At 36.9% G+C, this 27,652-nt stretch overlaps 1 protein-coding gene across 10 annotated transcripts in view; it reads right to left on the reverse strand.

Moving 5' to 3' along the window:
• Positions 1–27,652, reverse strand: part of LOC117341584 (peripheral plasma membrane protein CASK-like) — a 268,153-nt gene that overhangs the window by 190,703 nt on the left and 49,798 nt on the right. For 5 of the 10 annotated variants that reach the window (XM_033903435.1, XM_033903437.1, XM_033903434.1 and 2 more), the window contains exons 1-3: positions 15,759–15,917; positions 6,226–6,338; positions 1,407–1,512 (exon numbers count right to left, since the gene is read on the reverse strand). In XM_033903435.1, coding sequence (XP_033759326.1) covers positions 1,407–1,512; positions 6,226–6,338; positions 15,759–15,835 — 296 coding nt within the window. In that variant the 5' untranslated portion in view covers positions 15,836–15,917. Of the gene's footprint in view, positions 1–1,406; positions 1,513–6,225; positions 6,339–15,758; positions 15,923–27,652 lie in introns of those variants that run through there. The other 5 variants (XM_033903433.1, XM_033903432.1, XM_033903428.1 and 2 more) reach the window with 3 other exon arrangements.

The raw sequence follows: 27,652 nt of genomic DNA on the forward strand, positions 1-27,652 counted from the left end.
GATTCTATAAAAAAATCATTTAGCGCACATTCAATTAGAAAACGTTTAATTTTCAAATTAATTCATTATTTCCAAGTTTAATGATAACGGAAAATTTTGCCTTCACTGTTCCAACATGCGGGATGAAATATTGAAAGTTTTCTTCAGGTTTTCTTTGACATTTCATTCCAAGGGTTTAATCAATTTTTAATCTCATGTACTGGAATGTTTTATTTTATGCAATAAACCTATTTCTCTGAGTTCCCATATATGGGGGTTGCGCACATAACATAGCAGACCTATGATGACACAAAGCAACATCAATGCCATGAAATCAACTCAAAATGGTTTTTAAAATGTTCCGTTATACACCCGCTGATCATCTGAACACCATTATCTTGTCAGAGTACTTTGCTTTCTAAGAAATTTCACCTGAGCCAAATGCAACTTCTAAATGTTGAAGTGGATGCAAATACCAAAAGGTGATGGAAACTGTAACAATGCCTTAGTATCACCTCTGCTCCTCCAGAGTGGCGCAAGACAAAAACTGCCCGAATGTTTCTGATACAACACAAAAGGAAACACCAACAAATGGACAAAGATCTTCATAATGAAGGACATATTACACCATGTTAATCAACGAAAGACAACTTCACAGGAGCCCCAGAAAGCCTGTATCTTTTGCTTTGATATTTCAGTGATTATTACCTTGGCCTTTGACCCAGTGACCTTGATATTTAGACAGTTGACTCCTTGTTTTTCCACCCAACAAAATATTCATCAGTGAAAAGATACAGAATTTGACCTTGACCTTTGAACTTGATTTCTGACCTCAGTATGTATTTTGGTGTAAATTGTTTTCATGTAAATTGGTCAATAAATATTAAGTTAACGGCTGGGAACTAACTTTGCGGATAGAGAGACAGTTGGACAGATTGGTGTACAGACAGACAAACTGATTGCTAAAGGGCACCTATCTCTCCTTAATGTAGAAATCAAATTAAAACCAAATCCTCTCATTTCTACAAAACAAAGTTCTTAAAGAATTTAAATTCCCCTTTTGGGCCCCATTTCTAAGGCTGCTGGAGGGTCAGCCCCATCACAGCCCCATCACTTGTACATATTGAGTTTCCTCACCACTTAAGGGAATGCTTTCAGAAAAAATATGATTGATATCCAGTGAATAGTTTTAAAGTAATATTCGTCCAGAAAAGGGCCAAATTGACCCCTTGTTGACCCCCCCTCATCAGCTCATCAGGTATGCCAAAAACTCACCTTGGTCCTTTGGCCCAGGTGACCAAATAAATACAGGTAACTTACTATTCAAACACCTGCATAAACATGTACATATATCATCAACTAACTTACAAAGGGAGGTAATCCCGTAATAAAGGGAGGTAATCCCGTAATAAAGGGAGGTAACTTACTATTCAAACACCATGTAGAGCATTCCTTCTGAGCTGTATGTCTCCAGGAGCTCCACAATGTGTTGTTGTTTTAGCATGTGACATATACTCGCCTCCCTTTTCAGGTCTGTAAAATGTAAAAGCAAAAAGCCACATAAAGATACAAAGATGTAAACCTGGTTACCATACGTATATGGTGTAATAAATCAGTGTTATATAAATTCTGTATCATTTTTTTCAAAATGTGAAAGTGTGAAGTGGGGGTGGGGATGCTTCCAGCTAAAATATATGAGTAATATCAAGAGCACAGTTCTAGAGAAGAAGTTGTTTATAGAAAAATAGCCAATATGTCCCCTTTTGCAATTTGAAGAAATTGTTGATGGACAACAGATGCCATGGTATAGAAGCATAGCAGAGAAAAGTGTTGAAATGGAGTAGATGGACAGATGGATGGACGAAGGAATAGGGAGGAAACCTTTAGTCCTCCCAGTTTCACCGGTAAGGGACTAAAAATGTCCAGTTAATACAGCCAGTACTGCTCCATCGTGATTACATTCTGTCGGAATCTATCTCGACCACATGGGCCTTTAATCTGTACACTTAACAACAGGATCGCCTTATCAGATGTCATTACTTTACACAGTGCTATCTTTTCGCCATACGTTCACGCAATCAATTTCATCGCACACTTTCAGCACATGTCGTTGATGACAGTCGAGTGCAGTGGGTTCACCGTTACAACAGTTACAACACAGTGTAGTTTTTGACAGTGGAGAAGAGAGGGGTGAAAATAATCACAGCACAGTGTAGTTTTTGACAGCTGAGAAGCGAGGGTGAAAATAATCAATCATCCCAGTATTGTGTAGACACAGAATCACATCCCTAGGGTTAAAATGTTTGACCCTTTGATGGAGATTTATCTGTCTACGTCACAAACGAGTGATAGATTTGGATATTCCTGTTGAATTTTTTACATCATTATTTGGACTGAATCCTCAGAAATATTCTCACCTTAGTAGAAATACTGAATGCTTTGTTTGTTACACATTGTAAACTTCAATAATTCCAGAAAAAAAATCCTTTCAATTAAGACAATTACATTTATAACAGGTGTGAAAAACATTTTTTTCTTCTTTTTTTTTTCTTTTTTTTTATGTCTTTTTATTATTTTCAATATAATACTTTGATACAACAATGTTTGACAAGTTAGCATTTAAGAGGTAAGTCAAGAAAACAATTTTTTAATCTAAATTGATTTTTTTTACTTAACAAAATAATGTGAAAAAATATGTAAAAATAATTCAAGAACATAGTCCCCCTGGTACCACAGATATTAAATTTTAACATTTACTGCTATATATGCTGGACCTCTCAGGTATAGATCTATGCAATGTATAAAACCTCTTAAAACCAATAATAGAGGTGGTGTCAATACATGGCTGAAATGTAAGTGAGTCCAAAACAGCAGAAACTGTCTGAATATTGAAGGGTTTTTTTCTGGTTTGTCGACATTGAATATCTGTAGAACACTTGAGGACTTTCACATAGTGCCAACTGAACTTCTTGGAATTTCTTGGGAGGAAATTAGGGGTGTAAGAATGTTGAAATCTCTGAAAAGAACATTTATAAGCCTCGATCCTTTTGACAAAATAATACATTGAAATGACAACCTGGTATATATATATCTTCTGGACCAATTGTACTGTATGTAAGTAATATCTACAACAAACGACATTATTGATAAAGAATTCTGGGCCAAAAACTCAGGTCTCCCTCCTATATTCTTATACAAACGTTTGGTTTGATAAATCAGTTAATATCAACATCCTAGTAAAAATACCCATTTCATTATTTATACCATGAGCTGTTGGAGAACAGCATAGCTCGTCTCGCAAATGTCTGTTAATAAATAATTCAAATACAGTGCAACTTCCGAAAACCGAACCTTCTAAAAACCGAACACCTCTGAATACCGAACGAATTGTCATTGTACGGAATTGGTCCTTCTTTATTATAGTATTAAAAAACTTCCAAATACCGATCCCTCTGAATTCCGAACACCGGACTGATTTTGTGTCCGGTTCCTGTTAAAATATACCAAAAATTACTTCTGAAAACCGGCCTTACCTGGGCGATTATGACACGAGGTCAGGCCAGTCAACCGTGAAACAACAACTGTGACGGGTATTGTGTGAAGCCTTATTGTCTCGGGACCTACGTAGGTGATTTGTACAGGTATCCAATATATACCCCAAGGGGGCATTATGACGGAAGGCCTAGTGTATAATCAACACGACAGTTATGAAACAATGCCACACTTCATTGAAGCGCGTCGGTTCGTTTATCTTCTCAATGCAAGTAGAGCTAGAAGCCTGAGTTTCGCATTTAATTTAAATGAGGCCCAAAAGGGGTTGTTTTCGTAAAGAAGCCCGTGATGGTTTTTTTAGACAACAGCGATGTCGGAAATACGACCAGTATCATCTGATCAATTGTAATTGATATTGAAACAAAACATCTTCACACCCTTTAATATTATTTGATGTGTAAAATATTCTGTATCGGACTATTGGCCCCATCCACATGACGAGGCTTCACCGGATGTAACAAAATGTAGGCCGATCGTAAAGTGTAGTTGTACATGTGAAAATACTGTTTAAAACTATTGTTATAGTCATTTGCCTTTCTTATATATTCTGCAATATATACATTGATTAACTTTCATAATATGCATATTATTCAGACAATCCAAATTGTCTTAGTATGTACGTGCCGTTTTGTAATCGGATGCATTCTAATAAAACATCGTCCAACCAATTATATCCGGAATTTGACCGGTCATTTTTCGATCAACTTCTCCAAACCGAACCCTCTATAAACCGAACAAATAGTCATGTCCCATGCATGTTCGGTTTATAGAGGTTCCACTGTATATTAATTGGTATGGTTTAGCAAATTGCATTAATAATATTTATAATGTTTACTTGATCAGATTATGTTTTGTGAATTCATGCAATTTTCAAAGCCATACCAATTTATATATATATAAATTATTTATTGACAAACATTCAAGAGACAAGCTATGCTGTTGTAGATTAAATGAATATATTAAATACAAATGTAATTTCTTTTGGACCTATTTTTTTAATTTTTTGATGAAATATTATCCTAATGAGAGTTGTCTCCCTTGAAAAATGTGGACCGGTATATAAATTGTCTAATGTGAGCATTTTCACATTGTTTTTTTTCTCAGTTTCACTCCGAGGAGGGACAGTGTAACTTTATAGGGACTCTTTTACCAATTATCAGCACCCTAGTACAATCATAAAGTTATGTTAATAGCTTTCAAAACTTGCACAAGAATTTTTAAAAATCTGCTTTTTTTTCCCCAAAAAAAATCTTTCAGTTTAACTCCGGAAAGGGATAGTTTAACCCCCACAGGGAACCTAATGCCATGTTTACTATGACTTTCAACAATTGCAACATAAACTTAAAAAAATGTTCTAAGTCCAAAGATTTAAAAAAACAAGGAGCCGCAAAGCTTGGCTTTATCCCCCGCGCCCCGCAGTTGGTATGAAAACCCAAATACATGTTTATATCAAGCTCAAAGTAAGAGTTATTAAGGAAAAAGTAATTTTGTATTTTTGATTAAGTCTCCATGGTGACAGAAAAAATACCGAAATTGGAATGTCCGTAATAGCAAAAGGCACAACTAGGGCATTAGTCTGATATATACAGAAAGTTTCAAGGAGCTGCATTGAACGGTTATGGAGTTATAGCCCAGAAACAAAAGGAAACAGTAATTTGGTATTTTTGACCAAGTTTCCATGGTGACAGAAAAAATACCGAAAATGGAAGGTCCGCAATAGCAAAAGGCACAACTAGGGCACTAGTCGGATATATACAGAAAGTTTCAAGGAGCTGCGTTGAACGGTTATGGAGTTATAGCCCAGAAACAAAAGGAAACAGTAATTTGGTATTTTTGACCAAGTTTCCATGGTGACAGAAAAAATACCGAAAATGGAAGGTCCGCAATAGCAAAAGGCACAACTAGGGCACTAGTCGGATATATACAGAAAGTTTCAAGGAGCTGCATTGAACGGTTATGGAGTTATAGCCCGGAAAAGAATCTCGGACGGACACACGGACGGCCGGACGGACGGAGCCCAATTTAATATCCCCCGCAAACGCGTTTCGCGGGGGATAAAAAATAACAGATTTAAAAAGAAAAAATCAATTTTTTTTTTACTTTTACTCCAGGAAGGGATAGTCTTACTCCAGAGGGACTCTATTGCCAAATATCAGCACCCTAGTACAATTATAAAGTGATGCATTAAAACCTTTTAACACTTGCACCAAAAACTTAACACAGAAATATTCTAAGTCCAAAAATTTGAAAAATCTGGTTTTTTCCCCCAAAAATCTTTTACTTTAACTCCGGCAGGGGATAGTTTTACTCCATAGGGACTCTATTGCCAAATATCAGCACCCTAGTACAATTATAAAGTGATGTATTATTGCCTTTCAACACTTGCACCAAAAACTTAACGCAAAAATTTTCTAAGTCCAAAAAATTTCAAAAAGTTTAACCCCCACAGGGACCATATTGCCATAAATTACTATGCCTTTCAACACTTGCACTAAAAACTTGACATTTAAAAAACTAACGCCGACACCGACGCCAACGCAGGAGTGACAACATAAGCTCTCCCTCTTCTTCGAAGAGATGAGCTAAAAACCAGCAATGAACTTAATGATTTTTAACATTAAAGTTTTGTGAGGGAAGGGAGATAACTCCTATTGGACTGGACGTATGTAACTTTCTTGTCAATTTTCTCCTTACCTTCTGTCCCAAGGCCAGGGCTGGACGTGAATTTGGCCACATCCACGATCTTGACCGCAAACTGTTGTCCTGTGTCTTTGTGTACACATCGTTTGACCACGCTGTAGGGACCCCTGTAAATACAATGATTATAATATTACAGATTTATCTCTGAAAACAGCATCAATATAAACACGTTAAATATAATGTCAATATTGATTACCATAATTGGTATCTATATCATCCCCAAATACAAGAAGTAGTGTACAGTATCAAATAAAAAAGGAGAATAATTTTGATAAAAGACAGATTTTTCTATATAATTCATCATACCTTCATTTTTTGTTTAATGATTTTTTTTTTTTTTTTTCTCCTTCATTTTGATTATACCAATCAAACTGCCAGGAATAGGATAACATTTCAAGAGGATAACTGTACCCTGTAATTAACACCACAGTCAGATAACTATATGTAGATGTTTATACCTGGTTTTGTAACATTAGATACAACGGATTAAATAAAAAAAGTTCAGTTGAACATTATATTTGAACTATATTTCAGTTTAATATATTGAGCTTCATTTGCTGCAACTGTCCAACTTTCTTAAACATGATGAATAAATATATTAAACATTCCTGCTAAAAAACATAAAAAAAGCATGCCAGTTCTAATGCTGTGTATATTTGTCCATCAATTAGACTGGTAATAAGACTAGCCATGTCTATTGCAGTTCAGTATATAAATCCAAACAAAAATGCTATTTATAGCATTTTTACCAGTGAAATATCAAAAATTATTCATTCTATAAAAGTGATAATTTTCACTAGTGAAAAATATCACTTTTGCTGATTTGACCAATCAAATTAATGATTAGACAAGAGATCCCAGAGGGATCTTGGCGCCCACCATTGAATGATCTTCATAGGTTCCATGTCAGATTGATCTTTTCTCTACTTTTCCCTTCATTTTACTAATCTGTGCAAATTGAGACATCCCTCCAGTACTTTTCAAACAAGGGAATCCTAGCTATATAAGACATTTGAGATTTAACGATAATGGCTGTTTGTTTGCCAGGTTGTTTTCAGGACAGACTGGTCCAAAAATGCAATACAAGGGACCAAGGGGAACCTACTTATGAAATTTGAGAAAGATCCATTCAGTACTTTGAGAAATAGAGATAACAAACTTCAATTGTTAAAATCCAAGATGGCGGTCTGTCGGCCATGTTGTTTTCTGATTGGTCTCAAAACGCAATATGCATAACTAAGCACCAAGGGCAACCTACATATGAAATTTCAGAAAGATCCATTCAGTACTTTCTCAGAAATAGTGATAACAAACTTAAATTGTCAAAATCCATGATGGCTGCCTGTCGGCCATGTTGTTATCCGATTGGTCTCAAAACGCAATATGCATAACTAGGCACCAAGGGAAACTTACATATGCAATTTGAGAAAGATCCATTCAGTACATTCTCAGAAATAGCGATAACAAACTTCAATTGTCAAAATCCAAGATGGCTGCCTGTAGGCCATGTTGTTTTCGGATTGGTCTCAAAACGCAATATGCATAACTAGGCACCAAGGGAAACCTACATATGAAATTTCAGAAAGATCCCTTCAGTACTTTCTCAGAAATAGCGATAACAAACTTCAATTGTCAAAATCCAAGATGGCTGCCTGTCGGCCATGTTGTTATCTGATTGGTCTCAAAACGCAATATGCATAACTAGGCACCAAGGGGAGCCTTCATATGAAATTTGAGAAAGATCCCTTCAGTACTTTCTCAGAAATAGCGATAACAAACTTCAATTGTCAAAATCCAAGATGGCTGCCTGTCGGCCATGTTGTTATCTGATTGGTCTCAAAACGCAATATGCATAACTAGGCACCAAGGGGAGCCTTCATATGAAATTTGAGAAAGATCCCTTCAGTACTTTCTCAGAAATAGCGATAACAAACTTCAATTGTCAAAATCCAAGATGGCTGCCTGTCTGCCATGTTGTTATCCGATTGGTCTCAAAATGCAATATGCATAACTAGGCACCAAGGGGAACCTTCATATGAAATTTGAGAAAGATCCCTTCAGTACTTTCTCAGAAATAGCGATAACAAACTTCAATTGTCAAAATCCAAGATGGCTGCCTGTCGGCTATTTTGTTTTCCGATTGGTCTCAAATCGCAATATGCATAACTAGGCACCAAGGGGAACCTACATATGAAATTTGAGAAAGATCCCTTCAGTACTTTTTCAGAAATAGCGATAACAAACTTCAATTGTCAAAATCCAAGATGGCTGCCTGTCGGCCATGTTGTTATCCGATTGGTCTCAAAACGCAATATGCATAACTAAGTACCAAGGGGAACCTTCATATGAAATTTCAGAAAGATCCCTTCAGTACTTTCTCAGAAATAGCGATAACAAACTTCAATTGTCAAAATCCAAGATGGCAGCCTGTCGGCCATATTGTTTTCCGATTGGTCTCAAAACGCAATATGCATAACTAGGCACCAAGGGGAACCTACATATGAAATTTGAGAAAGATCCCTTCAGTACTTTCTGAGAAATAGCGATAACAAGAATTGTTTACGGACGGAGGGACGGAGGGACGGACGGACGGACGGACGGACGGACGACGGACCACGGACGCAGGGCGATTTGAACAGCCCACCATCTGATGATGGTGGGCTAAAAATACCAAAATAATTGACCAATCAGAAAGCCCGACATATATGTCAGCACCTGGACAGGGGGACCTACTTTTTTTGTTTACAAATTATCGCTGTAGGCATAGTTAGCATACGGGGTAGGTTTTTCGTTGATAAAAAATGTAATAAACAGAATATCTAACAGTGTCTTCAGTAATACCAAATATATTTCACGAGTGGGGCTAATATTTTGATATTTTTCACGAGTGCGCATCCTCTATATCATTGTCTTGCATTGAGACTACGATGGCTTTGTCAAATGAGTTGATATGAAGTTTTCCTGGGCTTATAATAAGATAACTACGGTATCCTCATATGTCATTCATGTCCTACAGATGACACAACCTACCAATGACATTTTACATTATATAAATAGTAGTAGGTTTATGATATAGGCACTGCTTATAAATATCAGATAATGTAAATGTCTCTATTTTCAAGAGAGCCTGTAAAATTCCCTCAAAAGTAAATTTAACTTATAGAGAAAGCTCAAGTTAGTTTTTCAATTTCCATCTTACAAGACGGAAGATCACTATACCCAGTTAATCATACATCGTACATTAGTTCATGTCATCATAGTCGTGTTGTTACGTGCTTGTATTAGGATATCAACGACTTGAGTATATTCCAAAGTAGAACTGGGCAGTAATGATGTGATCGATTAATGCCATTTTACCTTAATTTATACTAAAATGAGTCAATATTAAGTAGGTGCCATTTTGCTGAATTCCCTCCTCTTATCCCTTTTAATGAATTGTGTTGTAGTCACAAAGTCAATGAGGTGGTCTAAAAAAATCCATATACAACTTACAGTTAAACCAACATTTGTACTGTTTGGACATTCACCGTTATAGATTTACCGGTTCTCCAACACAAACTTTCCATTGATTCTGATGTATTTGGGAGTCAAGGTCTACAAAGTGTTTGTACGAGTAAGGCAACAATTCAAATGTTGACCTTTTTCTATAGCCTTGCTGCTTTCACTCGTATTTAAATTTAACAGCTTTTTCTACATCATTTTTACCTCCAATATCACCTTTAAAAGTTTTTAGATGGACTGTTTCATATCTATAAGACATACTTGACATCGGCTAGATTATAACTTAGTTTATTCGGAACATAGGTACATTGCTGCATGTATGTTCAGATTATACATGTAAACCATATATATATAGAAACATAAGATATGACAGTATTGTTGTTGTGATGTTACTCTAGTGTTGGATTGTTTACGGAAGGACAGATGGACATCCGAACTGCAGACTATTGGTCGTTATAAGGGTCATCTAAACAGCAGAGTGATTTTTCATAAGCCTTTATGATGAATCTCCAACAGGTGCATTTTATCAGAATCGTGACTAACTATGGCCCTTGCTGTCAACATTTATTTAATTTTCAGCAAAAATGTAAAAGCTGTTTCAGCTAGGGAACATTGCACAAAATAATGTGCTATTATGCTCACTAGAGTCTATAGAAGCAATATGGACATAAAGAGTCATTTATGGGCTTATATCACAAGATATGCTATTTAAATGACCCTTCATTCTAAACTCTATAAATACATTTTAATCACAATTGTCAACCAAATTCCAAATCTATTAACATTTATGGATAATTTACATATCTTATTACATAATATTGCACATTCTGAATTCAATTTTAAATTATGTAATAAGTATAACTTACAAACAAGAATACTTATAAGCCTATTGCTATCCAAAGCAAAGACTACGATTCATATTTAAATTCAAACCTTATTCTTTATTTAAAACTATCTGATAACTCCAAATCACTGGAACATGTGCATTTTAGATTACTGTCAAACCTGTCTTAGTTATTCCCACCTTAGTTATTCCCACCTTAGTTAATCCCCCCTTAGTTAATCCCCCCTTAGTTAATCCGTCAATGTCAAACCTGTCTAAGTTAATCCTCCAATGTCAAACCTGTCTAAGTTAATCCTCCACTGTCAAACCTGTCTAAGTTAATCCTCCAATGTCAAACCTGTCTAAGTTAATCCTCCAATGTCAAACCTGTCTAAGTTAATCCTCCAATGTCAAACCTGTCTTAGTTAACCCTCCAATGTCAAACCTGCCTTATTTAATCCCCAATGTCAAACCTGCCTTAGTTAATCCCCCAATGTTAAACCTGACTTAGTTAATCCCCCAATGTCAAACCTTCCTTAGTTAATCCCCCACTGTCAAACATGTCTTTGTAAATATCCCACTGTCAAACCTTCCTTAGTTAACCCCCCCCTTAGTTAATCCCCCACTGTCAAATCTTCCTTAGTTAATCCCCCACTGTCAAACCTGCTTTAGTTAATCCCCCACTGTCAAACCTGCCTTGGTTAATCCCCCAATGTCAAACCTGTCTTAGTTAATCCCCCAATGTCAAACCTTCCTTAGTTAATCCCCCACTGTCAAATCTTCCTTAGTTAATCCCCCACTGTCAAACCTGCTTTAGTTAATCCCCCACTGTCAAACCTGCCTTGGTTAATCCCCCAATGTCAAACCTGTCTTAGTTAATCCCCCAATGTCAAACCTTCCTTAGTTAATCCCCCACTGTCAAACCTGTCTTAGTTAATCCCCCAATGTCAAACCTGTCTTAGTTAATCCCCCAATGTCAAACCTGCCTTAGGTAATCCCCCACTGTCAAACCTTCCTTAGTTAATCCCCCAATGTCAAACCTTCCTTAGTTAATCCCCCAATGTCAAACCTGCCTTAGGTAATCCCCCACTGTCAAACCTTCCTTAGTTAATCCCCCAATGTCAAACCTGTCTTAGTTAACCCCCACTGTCAAACCTGTCTTAGTTAATCCACCAATGTCAAACCTTCCTTAGTTAATCCCCCAATGTCAAACCTTCCTTAGTTAATCCCCCACTGTCAAACCTGCCTTAGGGTAATCCCCACTGTCAAACCTTCCTTAGTTAATCCCCCATGTCAAACTGTTCTTAGTTAACCCCCACTGTCAAACCTGTCTTAGTTAATCCCCCAATGTCAAACCTTCCTTAGTTAATCCCCCAATGTCAAACCTGTCTTAGTAAACCCCCCACTGTCAAACCTGACTTAGTTATAATCCCCCAATGTCAAACCTTCCTTAGTTAATCCCCCAATGTCAAACCTGTCTTAGTTAATCCCCCAATGTCAAACCTTCCTTAGTTAACCCCCCAATGTCAAACCTGACTTAGTTAATCCCCCACTGTCAAACCTTCCCTTAGTTAATCCCCCAATGTCAAACCTGCCATAGTTATTCCCCCACTGTCAAACCTTTCTTAGTTAATCCCCCAATGTCAAACCTGTCTTAGTTAATCCCCCACTGTCAAACCTTCCTTAGTTAATCCCCCAATGTCAAACCTGCCTTAGTTAATCCCCCAATGTCAAACCTGCCTTAATTAATCCCCCCTTAGTTAATCCCCCAATGTCAAACCTTCCTTAGTTAATCCCCCAATGTCAAACCTGCCACAGTTATTCCCCCACTGTCAAACCTTTCTTAGTTAATCCCCAAATGTCAAACCTGACTTAGTTAATCCCCCAATGTCAAACCTGTCTTAGTTAATTCTCTACTGTCAAACCTTCCTTAGTTAATCCCCCAATGTCAAACCTGCCTTAGTTAATCCCCCAATGTCAAACCTTCCTTAGTTAATCCCCCAATGTCAAACCTGCCTTAGTTAATACCCCAATGTCAAACCTTCCTTAGTTAATCCCCAATGTCAAACCTTCCTTAGTTATTCCCCCACTGTCAAACCTGTCTTAGTTAATCCCACACTATCAAACCTGTCTTAGTTAATCCCCCACTGTCAAACCTGTCTTAGTTAATCCACCACTGTCGAACCTGTCTTAGTAAATATCCCACTGTCAAACCTGTCTTAGTTAATTCCCCCAATGTCAAACCTGTCTTAGTTAACCCCCCACTGTCAAACCTGCCTTAGTTAATCCTCTACTGTCAAACCTGTCTTAGTTAACCCTCTACTGTCAAACCTGTCTAAGTTAACCCCCTACTGTCAAATCTGTCTTAGTTAATCCACCACTGTTAAATCCTGTATATTCATCTTGTATCATCTCTTTCATTTTTCTACCTATGTCTTTCATATCTTTTCTGCGGAATTCATCCTGCTGCAGAAAACATGTAACCTACTGTATTTATAGTTTTCACATACCTGTGTGAATATCTGAGACACAATAAAAATATATCACCTGTATATTGTATAATGTAGAGATTAAAGATATGTCTAATAATGATAACTCCATCCTTCATATATAATACATCATAACTACAGTTTTATGAGTCTATAATGGCCAATTTCCTTCTTCATGAATTTGTAATAAGTGTAGGTACACAAAGGACTTGAACACATACATGTATGATACACAGCATTTATTGAGTTTTAGAATGACTGCTTGTTGCATCTACATGTATATATATATAATTCCCACTGTATATATATATATATATATTAGTTTGCATTCAGACATTTTATTTCAGAATACATTTCTGTATAATGTTTTGAATGCATACTTAATTGGCCAAGACATTTACAAACCAAAACCTGTAAGGTTAACTTATTTACCCAGATTAAATCCCAAACCTATAGTGTATTTATATTTTTTAATCGAAAGAAATTTACACAGGAACACACATCATCATAAACACATACTGTCACTTTACATGGGTATATTTTCCAAGGTCTGACTTAGTAAGGTTCAATTCATTTGTCAATATATGTCCATGCAAAGTCAGCATTTGCCTATGATCTTTCAAGAATGTGTCAAACATTTGGTGATGTATCCAGGATGTGTCACTGAATGTATCCAGGATGTGTCACCTGATGTATCCTGGATGTGTCACCTGGTGTATCCAGGATGTGTCAACTGATGTATCCAGGATGTGTCACCTGGTGTATTAAGGATAAGTCACCTGGTGTATCCAGGATGTGTCACCTGGTGTATCCAGGATGTGTCAACTGATGTATCCAGGATGTGTCAACTGATGTATTAAGGATAAGTCACCTGGTGTATCCAGGATGTGTCACCTGGTGTATCCAGGATGTGTCACCTGATGTATCCAGGATGTGTCAAACATTTTTCAGAAATCATGATATTGAAGTATGACTAATCAATTCAACCTTTATGAAATTGTGCTCATATCTTATAGTCTAAAAACAGCTGTATTTGTTCTTTCAAAGCATTTCCAATTTTACCAGAGTGGCATATTGGCGCATCTACCATATATCTTATGCAAAACAATAAAAATACCAGAAAATGTCTGTAAGACATAAATGACCCCACTGCCACTTGACACCCCGAAACCTCAGCAGTTCCTGAGATAAGCTAGTTAAATTGCATCGGGGACGGGACGGGACGGGATAGGACATGAGGAGGTGGGACGGGACAGACATGGGTAACACTATATGTCCCCCATTTCAAGGCGGGGGCATAATTAAAACTTCAAAGAGAGCAATCCTGATTTTTCTGCTATGGAAATCGCTAAAATAATAACACCATTTAAACATGTACATTTACAGTATCCAAGACCTCTATTATGGCTCGGTGATCCAGACACTGTTATTGTGTGCCAATCACAGAGATTCTGAGTGAGTACATTCCTAAGAAAATAAATACATGTATATATATTGATGACATAAGCTGTAAACAAACGGCGTTCATGACTGTATAATTACACCGCCAACATATGTTCATCAGTGTTAAGTAGACATCCCTCACATACGTTTGTTTCACCAAATGACAGAGAGTACTTCAACTTACTGATAATAACCCTGGTGTGATATTGTCAAGATTTCATTTAAAATCAAAACACTGATAAAAATAAAATTTCAGCACTTAAATTTTCACTGGAATAAAAAAAAATCCAATTTATCATTGGAGAAGTTGAAACTAAATAATAACAGTTCATTTAGCTTTGATTATATTAGTACTTTAATTTGTTTTATGAAAATAAAAAGAAAGATTTGTCTAAAATGTTTCAAAACACAAATTAGGGAAGGTATATTTAGTAAAGCAATTCTAATTTTAGTTGGAAAACAAGAAGATAATTTTTTCCATGTTTAATCACATCAGAAGCTAATAATTACTAAAAATTTATTAAACCTGTTATTATTTTTTTATTCCCCTTTTTGTTTAATATTGTTTACAAAGCAAATAAAGGATTCATATTACTTCTTAGTAAAACCTACAAAACACTCCCCTTTACAATTTGCTATTGAACAGAATTATCGGGAATCTTTTAAAAAAATACCTTTTATGGCCTTGAAACTCTGCCATTAAAATAGCAGTTTAAATCTAGTCGCCTGTTCTAAACGAAAGGTAAACTTATAAAAAAGGGTTTAGTATGGCCTTGTACTCAGTGAACAAGAGTTTAGCTTTTTATTGCTGTTCTACTTGAATGTGTAGCGACACATCAATTCAGGTGTAAAAGCTAACTGAGCAGAACACACTCTCCACAAAGTTTTCATTTCTATACCTCGCACTGTTGCAACTGATTCTAGACTATATATATTTAGAAATTATATATTCAGTAAATTTCTATGCAGATTATCTTTTTGAATATGCATGAACATGCTTGTAATACATATATAAACTTAAATAAGAGAGAGACAAGGTGATGTAGATTTCAAATAAATTTACAGGTGTAGTATTGACGTACTAGCTAGGGGTTAAACTAGTTCCACATTATGGAAATATTTATATCACATAGCAAATAAAACAAAATGTAGGTATGTCAGTGTGTAATATGATTTTGTACAAGCAGTTCAAGCATTAAATCATGTCCAATTACATACATTAAACATTACTGGTTGTCTATGTTGACACAGGTGTCAAACCATATACCCACCCAAGACACGCCTGTAGGTATTCCGAACAGGAACACGGAGGTGGAGGGGTCCGGAACTCCTGTAGGAGATGGTCCATAACACATGAATATGGGCCACTGATTAGTACAGAATGTCTACTCTCATTACTGGCCAGTACTCCGTCAGGTCAGGCCAGGCCGCATGTGCATTGTGTAAGTACCGTGGTATGGTGTAACAGTCTCACGAGGCTCTATAGGGGAGGGAACAGGAGGTGGGGGGAGACAGGAGAGGGGGCTGGAGGGGAGATAAGGAGGAGGGAGGGGAGAGACAGCAGGCCGGAGGGGTAAAAAGGAAGAGGGATTTAGAGGGAAAAGGGGAGTGGAAAATAGAGAGGAGAAATATTATGAGGGGAATGAGGGGACTTGGATGGGCAAAATAGGATGAGGAAAGAAGGGGCAGGAGGTGAGAGAAAATGAAAAGGGAGGTGGGGGGGGGGGAATAGATAGAGGTAGGGTAGGGAGTGGGGAAAAAGGAGGAGTGCTGAAGGGGAGAAATGAATGAGGGAGGAATTGGAGTACAATCTGAGTGTATCTCTACAGTACAATCTGAGTGTATCTCTACAATACAATCTGAGTGTATCTCTCTACAGTACAATCTGAGTGTATCTCTACAGTACAATCTGAGTGTATCTCTCTACAGTACAATCTGAGTGTATCTCTACAGTACAATCTGAGTGTATCTCTCTACAGTACAATCTGAGTGTATCTCTACAGTACAATCTGAGTGTATATCTCAACAGTACAATCTGAGTGTATCTCTACAATACAGTCTGAGTGTCTCTATAGTACAATCTGAGTGTATCTCTACAATACAATCTGAGTGTATCTCTCTACAGTACAATCTGAGTGTATCTCTCTACAGTACAATATGACTGTATCTCTACAGTACAATCTGAGTATATCTCTACACTACAATCTGAGTGTATCTCTCTACAGTACAATCTGAGTGTATCTCTACAGTACAATCTGAGTGTATCTCTCTACAGTACAATCTGAGTGTATCTCTACAGTACAATCTGAGTGTATCTCTCTATAGTACAATCTGAGTGTATCTCTACAGTACAATCTGAGTGTATCTCTACAGTACAATCTGAGTGTATCTCTACAGTACAATCTGAGTGTATCTCTACAGTACAATCTGAGTGTATCTCTACAGTACAATCTGAGTGTATCTCTACAGTACAATCTGAGTGTATCTCTCTACAGTACAATCTGAGTGTATCTCTACAATACAGTCTGAGTGTCTCTATAGTACAATCTGAGTGTATCTCTATAGTACAATCTGAGTGTATCTCTACAGTACAATCTGAGTGTATCTCTACAGTACAATCTGAGTGTATCTCTACAGTACAATCTTAGTGTATCTCTCTACAGTACAATCTGAGTGTATCTCTCTACAGTACAATCTGAGTGTATCTCTACAGTACAATCTGAGTGTATCTCTCTACAGTACAATCTGAGTGTATCTCTACAGTACAATCTGAGTGTATCTCTCTACAGTACAATCTGAGTGTATCTCTACAGTACAATCTGAGTGGATCTCTACAGTACAATCTGAGTGTATCTCTACAGTACAATCTGAGTGTATCTCTACATTACAATCTGAGTGTATCTCTCTACAGTACAATCTGAGTGTATCTCTACAGTACAATCTGAGTGTATCTCTACAGTACAGTCTGAGTGTATCTCTACAGTACAATCTGAGTGTATCTCTCTACAGTACAATCTGAGTGTATCTCTCTACAGTACAATCTGAGTGTATCTCTACAGTACAATCTGAGTGTATCTCTCTACAGTACAATCTGAGTGTATCTCTACAGTACAATCTGAGTGTATCTCTCTACAGTACAATCTGAGTGTATCTCTCTACAGTACAATCTGAGTGTATCTCTACAGTACAATCTGAGTGTATCTCTACAGTACAATCTGAGTGTATCTCTACAGTACAATCTGAGTGTATCTCTACAGTACAATCTGAGTGTATCTCTACAGTACAATCTGGGTGTATCTCTACAGTACAATCTCAGTGTATCACTACAGTACAATCTGAGTGTATCTCTACACTACAATCTGATTGTATCTCTACACTACAATCTGAGTGTATCTCTACAGTACAATCTGAGTGTATCTCTACACTACAATCTGAGTGTATCTCTCTACAGTACAATCTGAGTGTATCTCTACACTACAATCTGAGTGTATCTCTACACTACAATCTTAGTGCATCTCTCTACAGTACAATCTGGGTGTATCTCTACAGTACAATCTGAGTGTATCTCTACAGTACAATCTGAGTGTATCTCTACAGTACAATCTGAGTGTATCTCTACAGTACAATCTGAGTGTATCTCTCTACAGTACAATCTGAGTGTATCTCTACAGTACAATCTGAGTGTATCTCTACAGTACAATCTGAGTGTATCTCTACAGTACAATCTGAGTGTATCTCTCTACAGTACAATCTGAGTATATCTCTCTACAGTACAATCTGGGTGTATCATTACAGTACAATCTGAGTGTATCTCTACAGTACAATCTGAGTGTATCTCTACACTACAATCTGAGTGTATCTCTACAGTACAATATGAGTGTATCTCTCTACACTTCAATCTGAGTGTATCTCTACACTACAATCTGAGTGTATCTCTACAGTACAATATGAGTGTATCTCTCTACACTACAATCTGAGTGTATCTCTACACTACAATCTGAGTGTATCTCTACAGTACAATCTGAGTGTATCTCTACAGTACAATCTGAGTGTATCTCTCTACAGTACAATCTGAGTGTATCTCTACAGTACAATCTGAGTGTATCTCTACAGTACAATCTGAGTGTATCTCTACAGTACAATCTGAGTGTATCTCTACAGTACAATCTGAGTGTATCTCTACAGTACAATCTGAGTGTATCTCTCTACAGTACAATCTGAGTGTATCTCTACAGTACAATCTGAGTGTATCTCTACAGTACAATCTGAGTGTATCTCTACAGTACAATCTGAGTGTATCTTTCTACAGTACAATATGAGTGTATCTCTCTACACTACAATCTGAGTGTATCTCTACACTACAATCTGAGTGTATCTCTCTACAGTACAATTTGAGTGTATCTCTACAGTACAATCTGAGTGTATCTCTACAGTACAATCTGAGTGTATCTCTACAGTACAATCTGAGTGTCTACAGTACAATCTGAGTGTATCTCTATAGTACAATCTGAGTGTCTCTCTACAGTACAATCTGAGTGTATCTCTACAGTACAATCTGAGTGTATCTCTCTACAGTACAATCTGAGTGTATCTCTACAGTACAATCTGAGTGTATCTCTACAGTACAATCTGAGTGTCTCTCTACAGTACAATCTGAGTGTATCTCTACAGTACAATCTGAGTGTATCTCTACAGTTCAATCTGAGTGTATCTCTCTACAGTACAATCTGAGTGTATCTCTACAGTACAATCCAGGGCATTCATTGGAAGATGAATGTCATCTGAATATGTCTGTGATATTATGGTGGCATTGTACAAGGGTAAAATATTTAAGTACACATATCATGCACAGATCATGACATCTTAATTTAAGTTAACTTTACAGTGATTCAGAAAACTAAAGCTACTAAACAGCAAGCTAAAACCCTCCAGAACATATCCAGGTAACCAGAGGCACATGTAACAGACCATCGGCTGACCACGGGCTGACCAATGAATGACCATCAGACACACAAGTGACCATTAACATAGAGTTCGGTACTTGTTTATACACCTGTTTTGAGTATTCCATCACCAAACAGAAGTTGGAACCTGGATACTTTGCCACATTAAAGACACACATCGACAGGGAACATCTTGGTCTATGAAATGTTTGGATTTGATCAAACTGTGTGGAAGAGATTTATAAAACCTGAGATATCTAGTGGTAGTGACTTAGTCCTGGATGGTCATTAAGTCTAAATCAGATCTGCCTTCAGGTCTAAATCAGATCTGCCTTCAGGTCTAAATCAGATCAGACTTTTGGTCCAGATCAGATTAACCTTTAGGCCCAGATCAGATTAACCTTTAGGCCCAGATCAGATTAACCTTTAGGCCCAGATCAGATTAGCCTTTAGGCCCAGATCAGATTAACCTTTAGGCCCAGATCAGATTAACCTTTAGGCCCAGATCAGATTAACCTTTAAGCCCACATCAGATTAACCTTTAGGCCCAGATCAGATTAGCCTTTAGGCCCAGATCAGATTAACCTTTAGGCCCAGATCAGATTAGCATTTAGGCCCAGATCAGATTAACCTTTAGGTCAAGATCAGATTAACCTTTAGGTCAAGATCGGATTAGCCTTTAGGCCCAGATCAGATTAACCTTTAGGTCAAGATCAGATTAACCTTTAGGCCCAGATCAGATTAGAAAAGTGGTCTGAGAGTCTTTGATCATTTGCCACGCTTTTCATTTGTATTTTTCCGGATGTACTTGAATTCTGTCAATCCAGGTTTGGATCAAATCTTCAGTTTATAAAATCTGTTTATATTTTGAAGGGTTTGTGGAGTGACACATACCATAACTATGTACAGTCATGGATCATACAGTTATGATGAAATGAAATCTCTTACTCAACACAGATGGCTCATTAGGTGATAATGAGCTTCGTTAGCTAACTCATTAATTATGTATACATATAAAGCACAGTCGGGTAAATTCTATATACTGTAAAAGTCACTTTCAAAGATTATCATTTTCCCTTAAAGCTGGATTTATAACTGTCTCCTAAAGTTTATATCTTAGATATATAAAATCCTTAGTTGGCCACCTTGACCGGTACCTTACCACTATACTGACCAGCGGTCACTGCCATTTTATTCACAACAATCACCTATGCATTTGTTTCAAAATCTTTAAGAAATTAAAATCATAACACAAAACTGATTAACAGAAATTAAAAAATGTATAATCTACCAATCTTACTCATGGTTGGCAAGGCTTTTCAGCAGGCAATGACTACTATTGAGTCAGTCAACCAAGCTAATCTTCGCTATAGATCACCTCACAAGCAACATTTAGAATTTATCATGGACTGATCATGTCATTATGAGCATTCATCAATTCTTACCCAAGGGATCGCCTAACTCCATGATTCTTGCTGCCATAACTTGCCAGAAGTATTTATTGATATTTCACGGAGATTATGGTTGCACAGTAATATTGTAAATAATCACCCCACTCATGACCCTCACCAGTCTTACTACAGCTCATCACCCTCTCATGACCCTCACTTACTACAGCTCATCTCCCCACTCATGACCCTCACCAGTCTTACTACAGCTCATCTCCCTACTCATGACCCTCACCAATCTTACTACAGCTCATCACCCCACTCATGACCCTCACCAATCTTACTACAGCTCATCACCCCACTCATGACCCTCACCAATCTTACTACAGCTCATCACCCCACTCATGACCCTCACCAGTCTTACTACAGCTCATCACCCCACTCATGACCCTCACCAGTCTTACTACAGCTCATCACCCCACTCATGACCCTCACCAGTCTTACTACAGCTCATCACCCCACTCATGACCCTCACCAATCTTACTACAGCTCATCACCCCACTCATGACCCTCACCAATCTAACTACAGCTCATCACCCTACTCATGACCCCCACCAGTCTTACTACAGCTCATCTCCCTCTCATGACCCTCACCAGTCTTACTACAGCTCATCTCCCTACTCATGACCCTCACCAGTCTTACTACAGCTCATCACCCCACTCATGACCCCAACCAGTCTTACTACAGCTCATCACCCCACTCATGACCCTAACCAGTCTTACTACAGCTCATCTCCCTACTCATGACCCTCACCAGTCTTACTACAGCTCATCATCCCACTCATGACCCTCGCCAGTCTTACTACAGCTCATCACCCCACTCATGACCCTCGCCAGTCTTACTACAGCTCATCACCCCACTCATGACCCTCACCAATCTTACTACAGATCATCACCCCACTCATGACCCTCACCAGTCTTACTACAGCTCATCACCCCACTCATGACCCTGACCAATCTTACTACAGCTCACCACTCCTCACCACCCCTCATGACCCTCGCCAGTCTTACTACAGCTCATCACCCCACTCATGACCCTCACCAGTCTTACTACAGCTTATCACCCCACTCATGACCCTCACCAGTCTTACTACAGCTTATCACCCCCCTCATGACCCTCACCAGTCTTACTACAGCTCATCACCCCACTCATGACCCTCACCAGTCTTACTACAGCTCACCACCCCTCACCACCCCTCATGACCCTCACCAGTCTTACTACAGCTCATCACCCCACTCATGACCCTCACCAGTCTTACTACAGCTCATCACCCTCTCATGACCCTCCCCACTTTAGAGCCTCACTTCTAATGATTTATGGTTTATCATTGACTGACCATAGGATCTATCCATTCAGTAGTAACACCAAAGTTTGTTAAAATCACTTAGTAATGTTGATCTATCAACCTAACAAATCAGCTACAATAAACCATACACTATCATCCTCAGTTACTTAGTACCCTTCATCAATAGCTTGCCAGTTTCCTGATAATTTCACATTTATTTAACTTCTGAACAAACAATATTTTTACTGAGAATGAATGTTTCAACAAACATTCTTGACCAAGTTAAATTCACCATAAACAAAGATTTGACTATAATAAGTGTTTATTAATCTTTACGCATACAACATTCTCTTTTAAGATTATTACACAGACTTTAGATGAAAACAAAACCCTTTACTGAGAATTGGTAATACAATAGCGTTTAAACAAACAGAACTCTTGAAATGATAATTCTAAAGAAAATTAAGCTCTCAAATGGTCTTTGTGCAAACAGAACTTAGGTGGAGAATGAGCGTTCTATTGACCTGACTGAGCAAACAGAAATTTTGATTGAGAATAAGTGTTCCATTGACCTTTGAGTTAAAAAAGATATACCGTAAATGAAGGTCCAATAGGTTTTAACCCTTTGCCACATGCAGGTTATAACACTTCAGCACTCTGTGCCAATAGTGCAAAGATACATTGTTGCAATGCAACATTATCGCGCTGACTGAAATATACATACACCATCTCAATGGCAGTTTTTGAGAAATTAAGCTTTGTTTTGATTAATTTTTCTAAACCTAATTTTGAAAGTGAAATACAGGTGGGAGCAAACTAAACTTGGTACCAAGTGCACTTCGTAGTGCACACGTAGTGAACAACGTAGTGCACTAGACTAAACATCGTAGTGCACTTGAGTTCACTACGTTGTTAACTGCAGTGCACTACAATGTTAACTCCAGTGCACTACGATGTTAACTCCAGTGCACTACAATGTTAACCCAAGTGCACTATGATGTGCGAGGTACGGACAAAAGCCCCCCCGGACATTAGCCCCCCCGGACATTAGCCCCTAGGACAAAAGCCCCCCCGGACATTAGCCCCTTCACACTAATCAAAAAGTGGACAAAAGCCCCTTCATAAAAAAAAATTATATATATTTTTTTTTTTTTTATGTTTTTATTTATTCATTTTTTTTTAAAATTACAATATATGTTTTAGCAGTGGTTATATTAAGTGCTACATATATATGTAAGTGACTTCAGTCACCAGTGGCTTCTGCAATGTAAACAACCAGTTCGAAAAACAACTACTTGAACTGTTACATAAATAATAAGCTGTTACACATTTGTTTGGTAGGTTTTTCATTGATATTGTATTTTCCTGGAAAGAAATATACCATTAATGGCTTCATTGTTTCTTTGATTTTAATTACATTGTATTCCTAAAATTAAACGTATTACAACACAGAGCAACATGTTTGGTTAGGTACATTATGTACTTATTATATTATAATTTGAGACACTGCAAATAGGGATCAAATGTTTATTGCTTTTGTAGACATTTCTTTGATTATCAATATTTGCAGTATATTAGGAAGTCAAAAATTATGTGTAATCAGTAACAATTTGTTCATCATGGAGAACTCTCCTGAAATTTTTAGCTTACTTAATAATATAAAGTTTGAAAAAATAAATTATGATGTTTAACCACAGACATATAATGCTACACTGACATTCAACAAAGGACCTTCATTTTCCACACAATTATTCTCCAAATTTCAGAGATAAAAACAACAATATATATATATATTTTCTGTTTTTCAAAAGTACACATTTATATAAAGTATACCAGCTAAATTTATAAAGAAGGGGCTTTTGTCCGGGGGGGCTTTCGTCCGGAGGGCCTTTTGTCCTAGGGGCTAATGTCCGGGGGGGCTAATGTCCGGGGGGGGGGGGGCTTTTGTCCTACACTCAACTTTTACAGGTAAATTTACATGTTGGCATTGAGACTCCTTTTAGGAAAAAGACTATAATCACTATCAAAACAAACTGCCCTACAGGTAAATTCAAAATTCAGAGATACGAGTGTAGGACAAAAGCCCCCTGTTGATACTTACATGGAGGTTAAATTAAGGATTTATAACCAAACATAATGCATTTATATGTATATCTAAAATATTCATTTTATCTAATATCTAATTTAAAAATGGCAATACATTATTATATGTGTGAAAATTATTGTATGTCCGGTTTTTATTATTTTTTTAAAGGACATTTTTAATGCATAAACACATAAGATCCATTCCAACAGATATGATTTACACTTATCATTACATCGTCATCATCATCATCATCATCATCTTTTTAAAATATTTTGATTTATTTTCCATAGGTATACAAGTGATAATGCCCTGACGCTGGGTAACTCATAATCGACCGTTTACATAACCAGAATTTATAGATCTGCTTCCAGAAACATTTGAAAAACTCTGAAGTAAATCCATCCGACCCGAGGCTCTTATTATTTTTCTTGTTTTTAAGTGTTTCAGCTGCCTCATTTAGAGTTATCTTACCTTATAAACAAGTTGCCTTTTCTTCATTTAATTCAGGAATATCATAATTTTCCAGAAAATCTTCCGAGTTAACCTCACTAATATCACTATCAACCCCATATAATTGTTCGTATGAAGATTTAACCTCATCTAAAATAGCCCCTTGTTCTGTTATTATTTCCCCATTATCTCGCTGTAACTTTAGAATTACTTTTGACATAAAGTTCCTATTTTCTAGACTGTAAAAACAATTTGTTAGTTTTTTTCACCTTCCTCAAATCATAATGCTTTTGCTCTTATTATACTTCCCTTAATTCTATTTACTTAAATATTCTCTTATTTTTTCTTACCCAATTTTCCCTAATCTCCATTATTCTGACTTTCCATCTGCTGCATTTCATCTCTGAGATTGTTTTCACTTAACCTGCTTTGTTTTTTTTTAAAGATGTGTACGAAATTGTTTTTCCTCTAATTTCAATAGTTGATTGTCTTTAACTAATTGTAAATATCTGTCTGGAATATTATTTATAATTTTAGGATTGTAAATAGGAAGACAATATTGGGCTTTTATTTCTTCAAGGGTATTATTTATAATATCAAGATAATTTTGGTCATGTAACAGTGAACTAGTAAATTTCCACAAACCTCTACCTTTTTTAAACTAATTAAATTTCAATGTAATTTCTTGGAAGGAATGGTCAGATCTGTAACCGGAATATATGCCTGAATCAACAATACTTGGTAATAAGCTTACAGATACTAAAATAATAGAGTATTACCTTACAGATTCTAAAAAAAATTTAGCCTGGCTTTTTCTTGGTCTACTCTTCTGTTATGTATTTCTTGAAATATCAGGATGTTGCTCTCTGAAGACATCAACTAAATTAAAATTATCCGAGTTTGTATTACTCAGAAAAAGAAGGATTTTGACCGGTACCGGAGTAATACTTATAGTAAACAGGGTCTTCGAGTAATCAGAGTTCAGGTTAATAAAGTTTGACTGTAAGTGATTATAAAAATCTTCAAACGTTATAAATAGGTTTTGCTCTTGCATTTTTTATTTATTTCATTACTATTTAAAAAAACAAAAAAACAAAAAAAAAAGGTTTTTGCCGTAGGTGCTCCAGCATATCGCCCTAAAACTTGCTATATTAATTGCCTTTGCTGAGAGGTACATGTACATGTATATTCATTTTTAACTTTCTCTATATACATTTATATTTCAGATATTTAAACTTTAATGCATGCATGTATGTTGTAAGAAAATAGGGGAAAATACAATTCCGTATGCCGTGTGGAACACAGGTAAATCTTAGGTGACTGTACAGGTAAAAAAGACAACTTATATGAAGCCGTATATAATTGCCTTCCCATTGTTTCCTGAAACAACACCTACCTATTGTTAAAAAAAATGTTGGCGTTCAGAGAACACCCCCTTATTAGGTACATACGATAAAAATTAGATAGGGGACTGATTATATATAATTACATGAGTGTTTAGGGGAGGGGTAAGCCATGCCTGACTAGTGCAGTACCTGTACAGGTAAACCCTTAATTAAGCTTAATGCCCTTTGGCCATGCCCAGAACAGCTGGACTCCTTGTGCCAGATTCCTCAGCTGTGTTTTCACACCTTTCAACAAAATAATAGTCAAAATCCCATTTTGTGTGATTTACCTGGTCTGGAAAGACTATATACCTGACGGTATACAAACTATAACATTTATGTTGCATGTACAATATATGTTTCAATGAAGGCAGAATCAATATTGCTTGATGTTGATCGATTTAATTTTAATTTCAAAACTAGTATATTTCATGCTTCCTTATTTATAATTAATCTTAATTTAGTGTAAATGCATGGATGTAATGGATGGAATTAATGGTGGAATTAATGTAATATGATACCTATATTTTGTCAGTTTTTGTGTATATTCTATTTACCAATACGTGACATGTATTATACTTATATACATGTAACAAGAGATCCCAGAGGGATCTTGGCGCCCACCATTGAATGATCTTTATAGGTTCCATGTCAGATTGATCTTTTCCCTACTTTTCCCTTCCTATAAGTCTTACTAATCTGTGTAAATTCAGAAACAGCCCTCTAGTACTTTTCAAACAAGGGGAACCTATATATAAAATTTAAGATTTAGCGATAATGGCTGTCTGTCAGCCATGTTGTTTTCGGATTGGTCCCAAAATGCAACACCAGGGACCAAGGGGAACCTATATATGAAATTTGAGAAAGATCCCTTCAGTACCTTCTGTAAAATAGCGATAACAAACTTCAATTGTCAAAATCCAAGATGGCTGCCTGTCAGCCAGGTTGTTTTCTGACTGGTCTCAAAATCCAATATGCATAACTAGGCACAGAGGGCAACCTACAAATGAAATTTCAGAAAGATCCCTTCAGCAATTTCTGATAAATAGCTATAACAAACTTCCATTGTCAAAATCCAAGATGGCTGCCTGTCGGCCATGTTGTTTTCCGATTGGTCTCAAAATGCAATATGCATAACTAGGCATCGAGGGGAACCTACATATGAAATTTGAGAAAGATCCCTTCATTGCTTTCTCAGAAATAGCGATAACAAACTTCAATTGTCAAAATCCAAAATGGCCATGTTGTTTAAGGATTGGTCTCAATATGCAATATGCATAACTAGGCACCAAGGGGAACCTACATATGAAATTTGAGAAAGATCCCTTCATTGCTTTCTCAGAAATAGCGATAACAAACTTCAATTGTCAAAATCCAAGATGGCTGCCTGTCGGCCATGTTGTTTAAGGATTGGTCTCAATATGCAATATGCATAACTAGGCACCAAGGAGAACCTATATATGAAATTTGAGAAAGATCCCTTCAGTCCTTTCTGAGAAATAGAGATAACAAACTTCAATTGTCAAAATCCAAGATGGCTGCCTGTCGGCCATGTTGTTTTCCGATT

This window comes from Pecten maximus, chromosome 14, assembly GCF_902652985.1.
Source record: "Pecten maximus chromosome 14, xPecMax1.1, whole genome shotgun sequence".
Taxonomy (NCBI): Eukaryota; Metazoa; Mollusca; class Bivalvia; order Pectinida; family Pectinidae; genus Pecten; species Pecten maximus.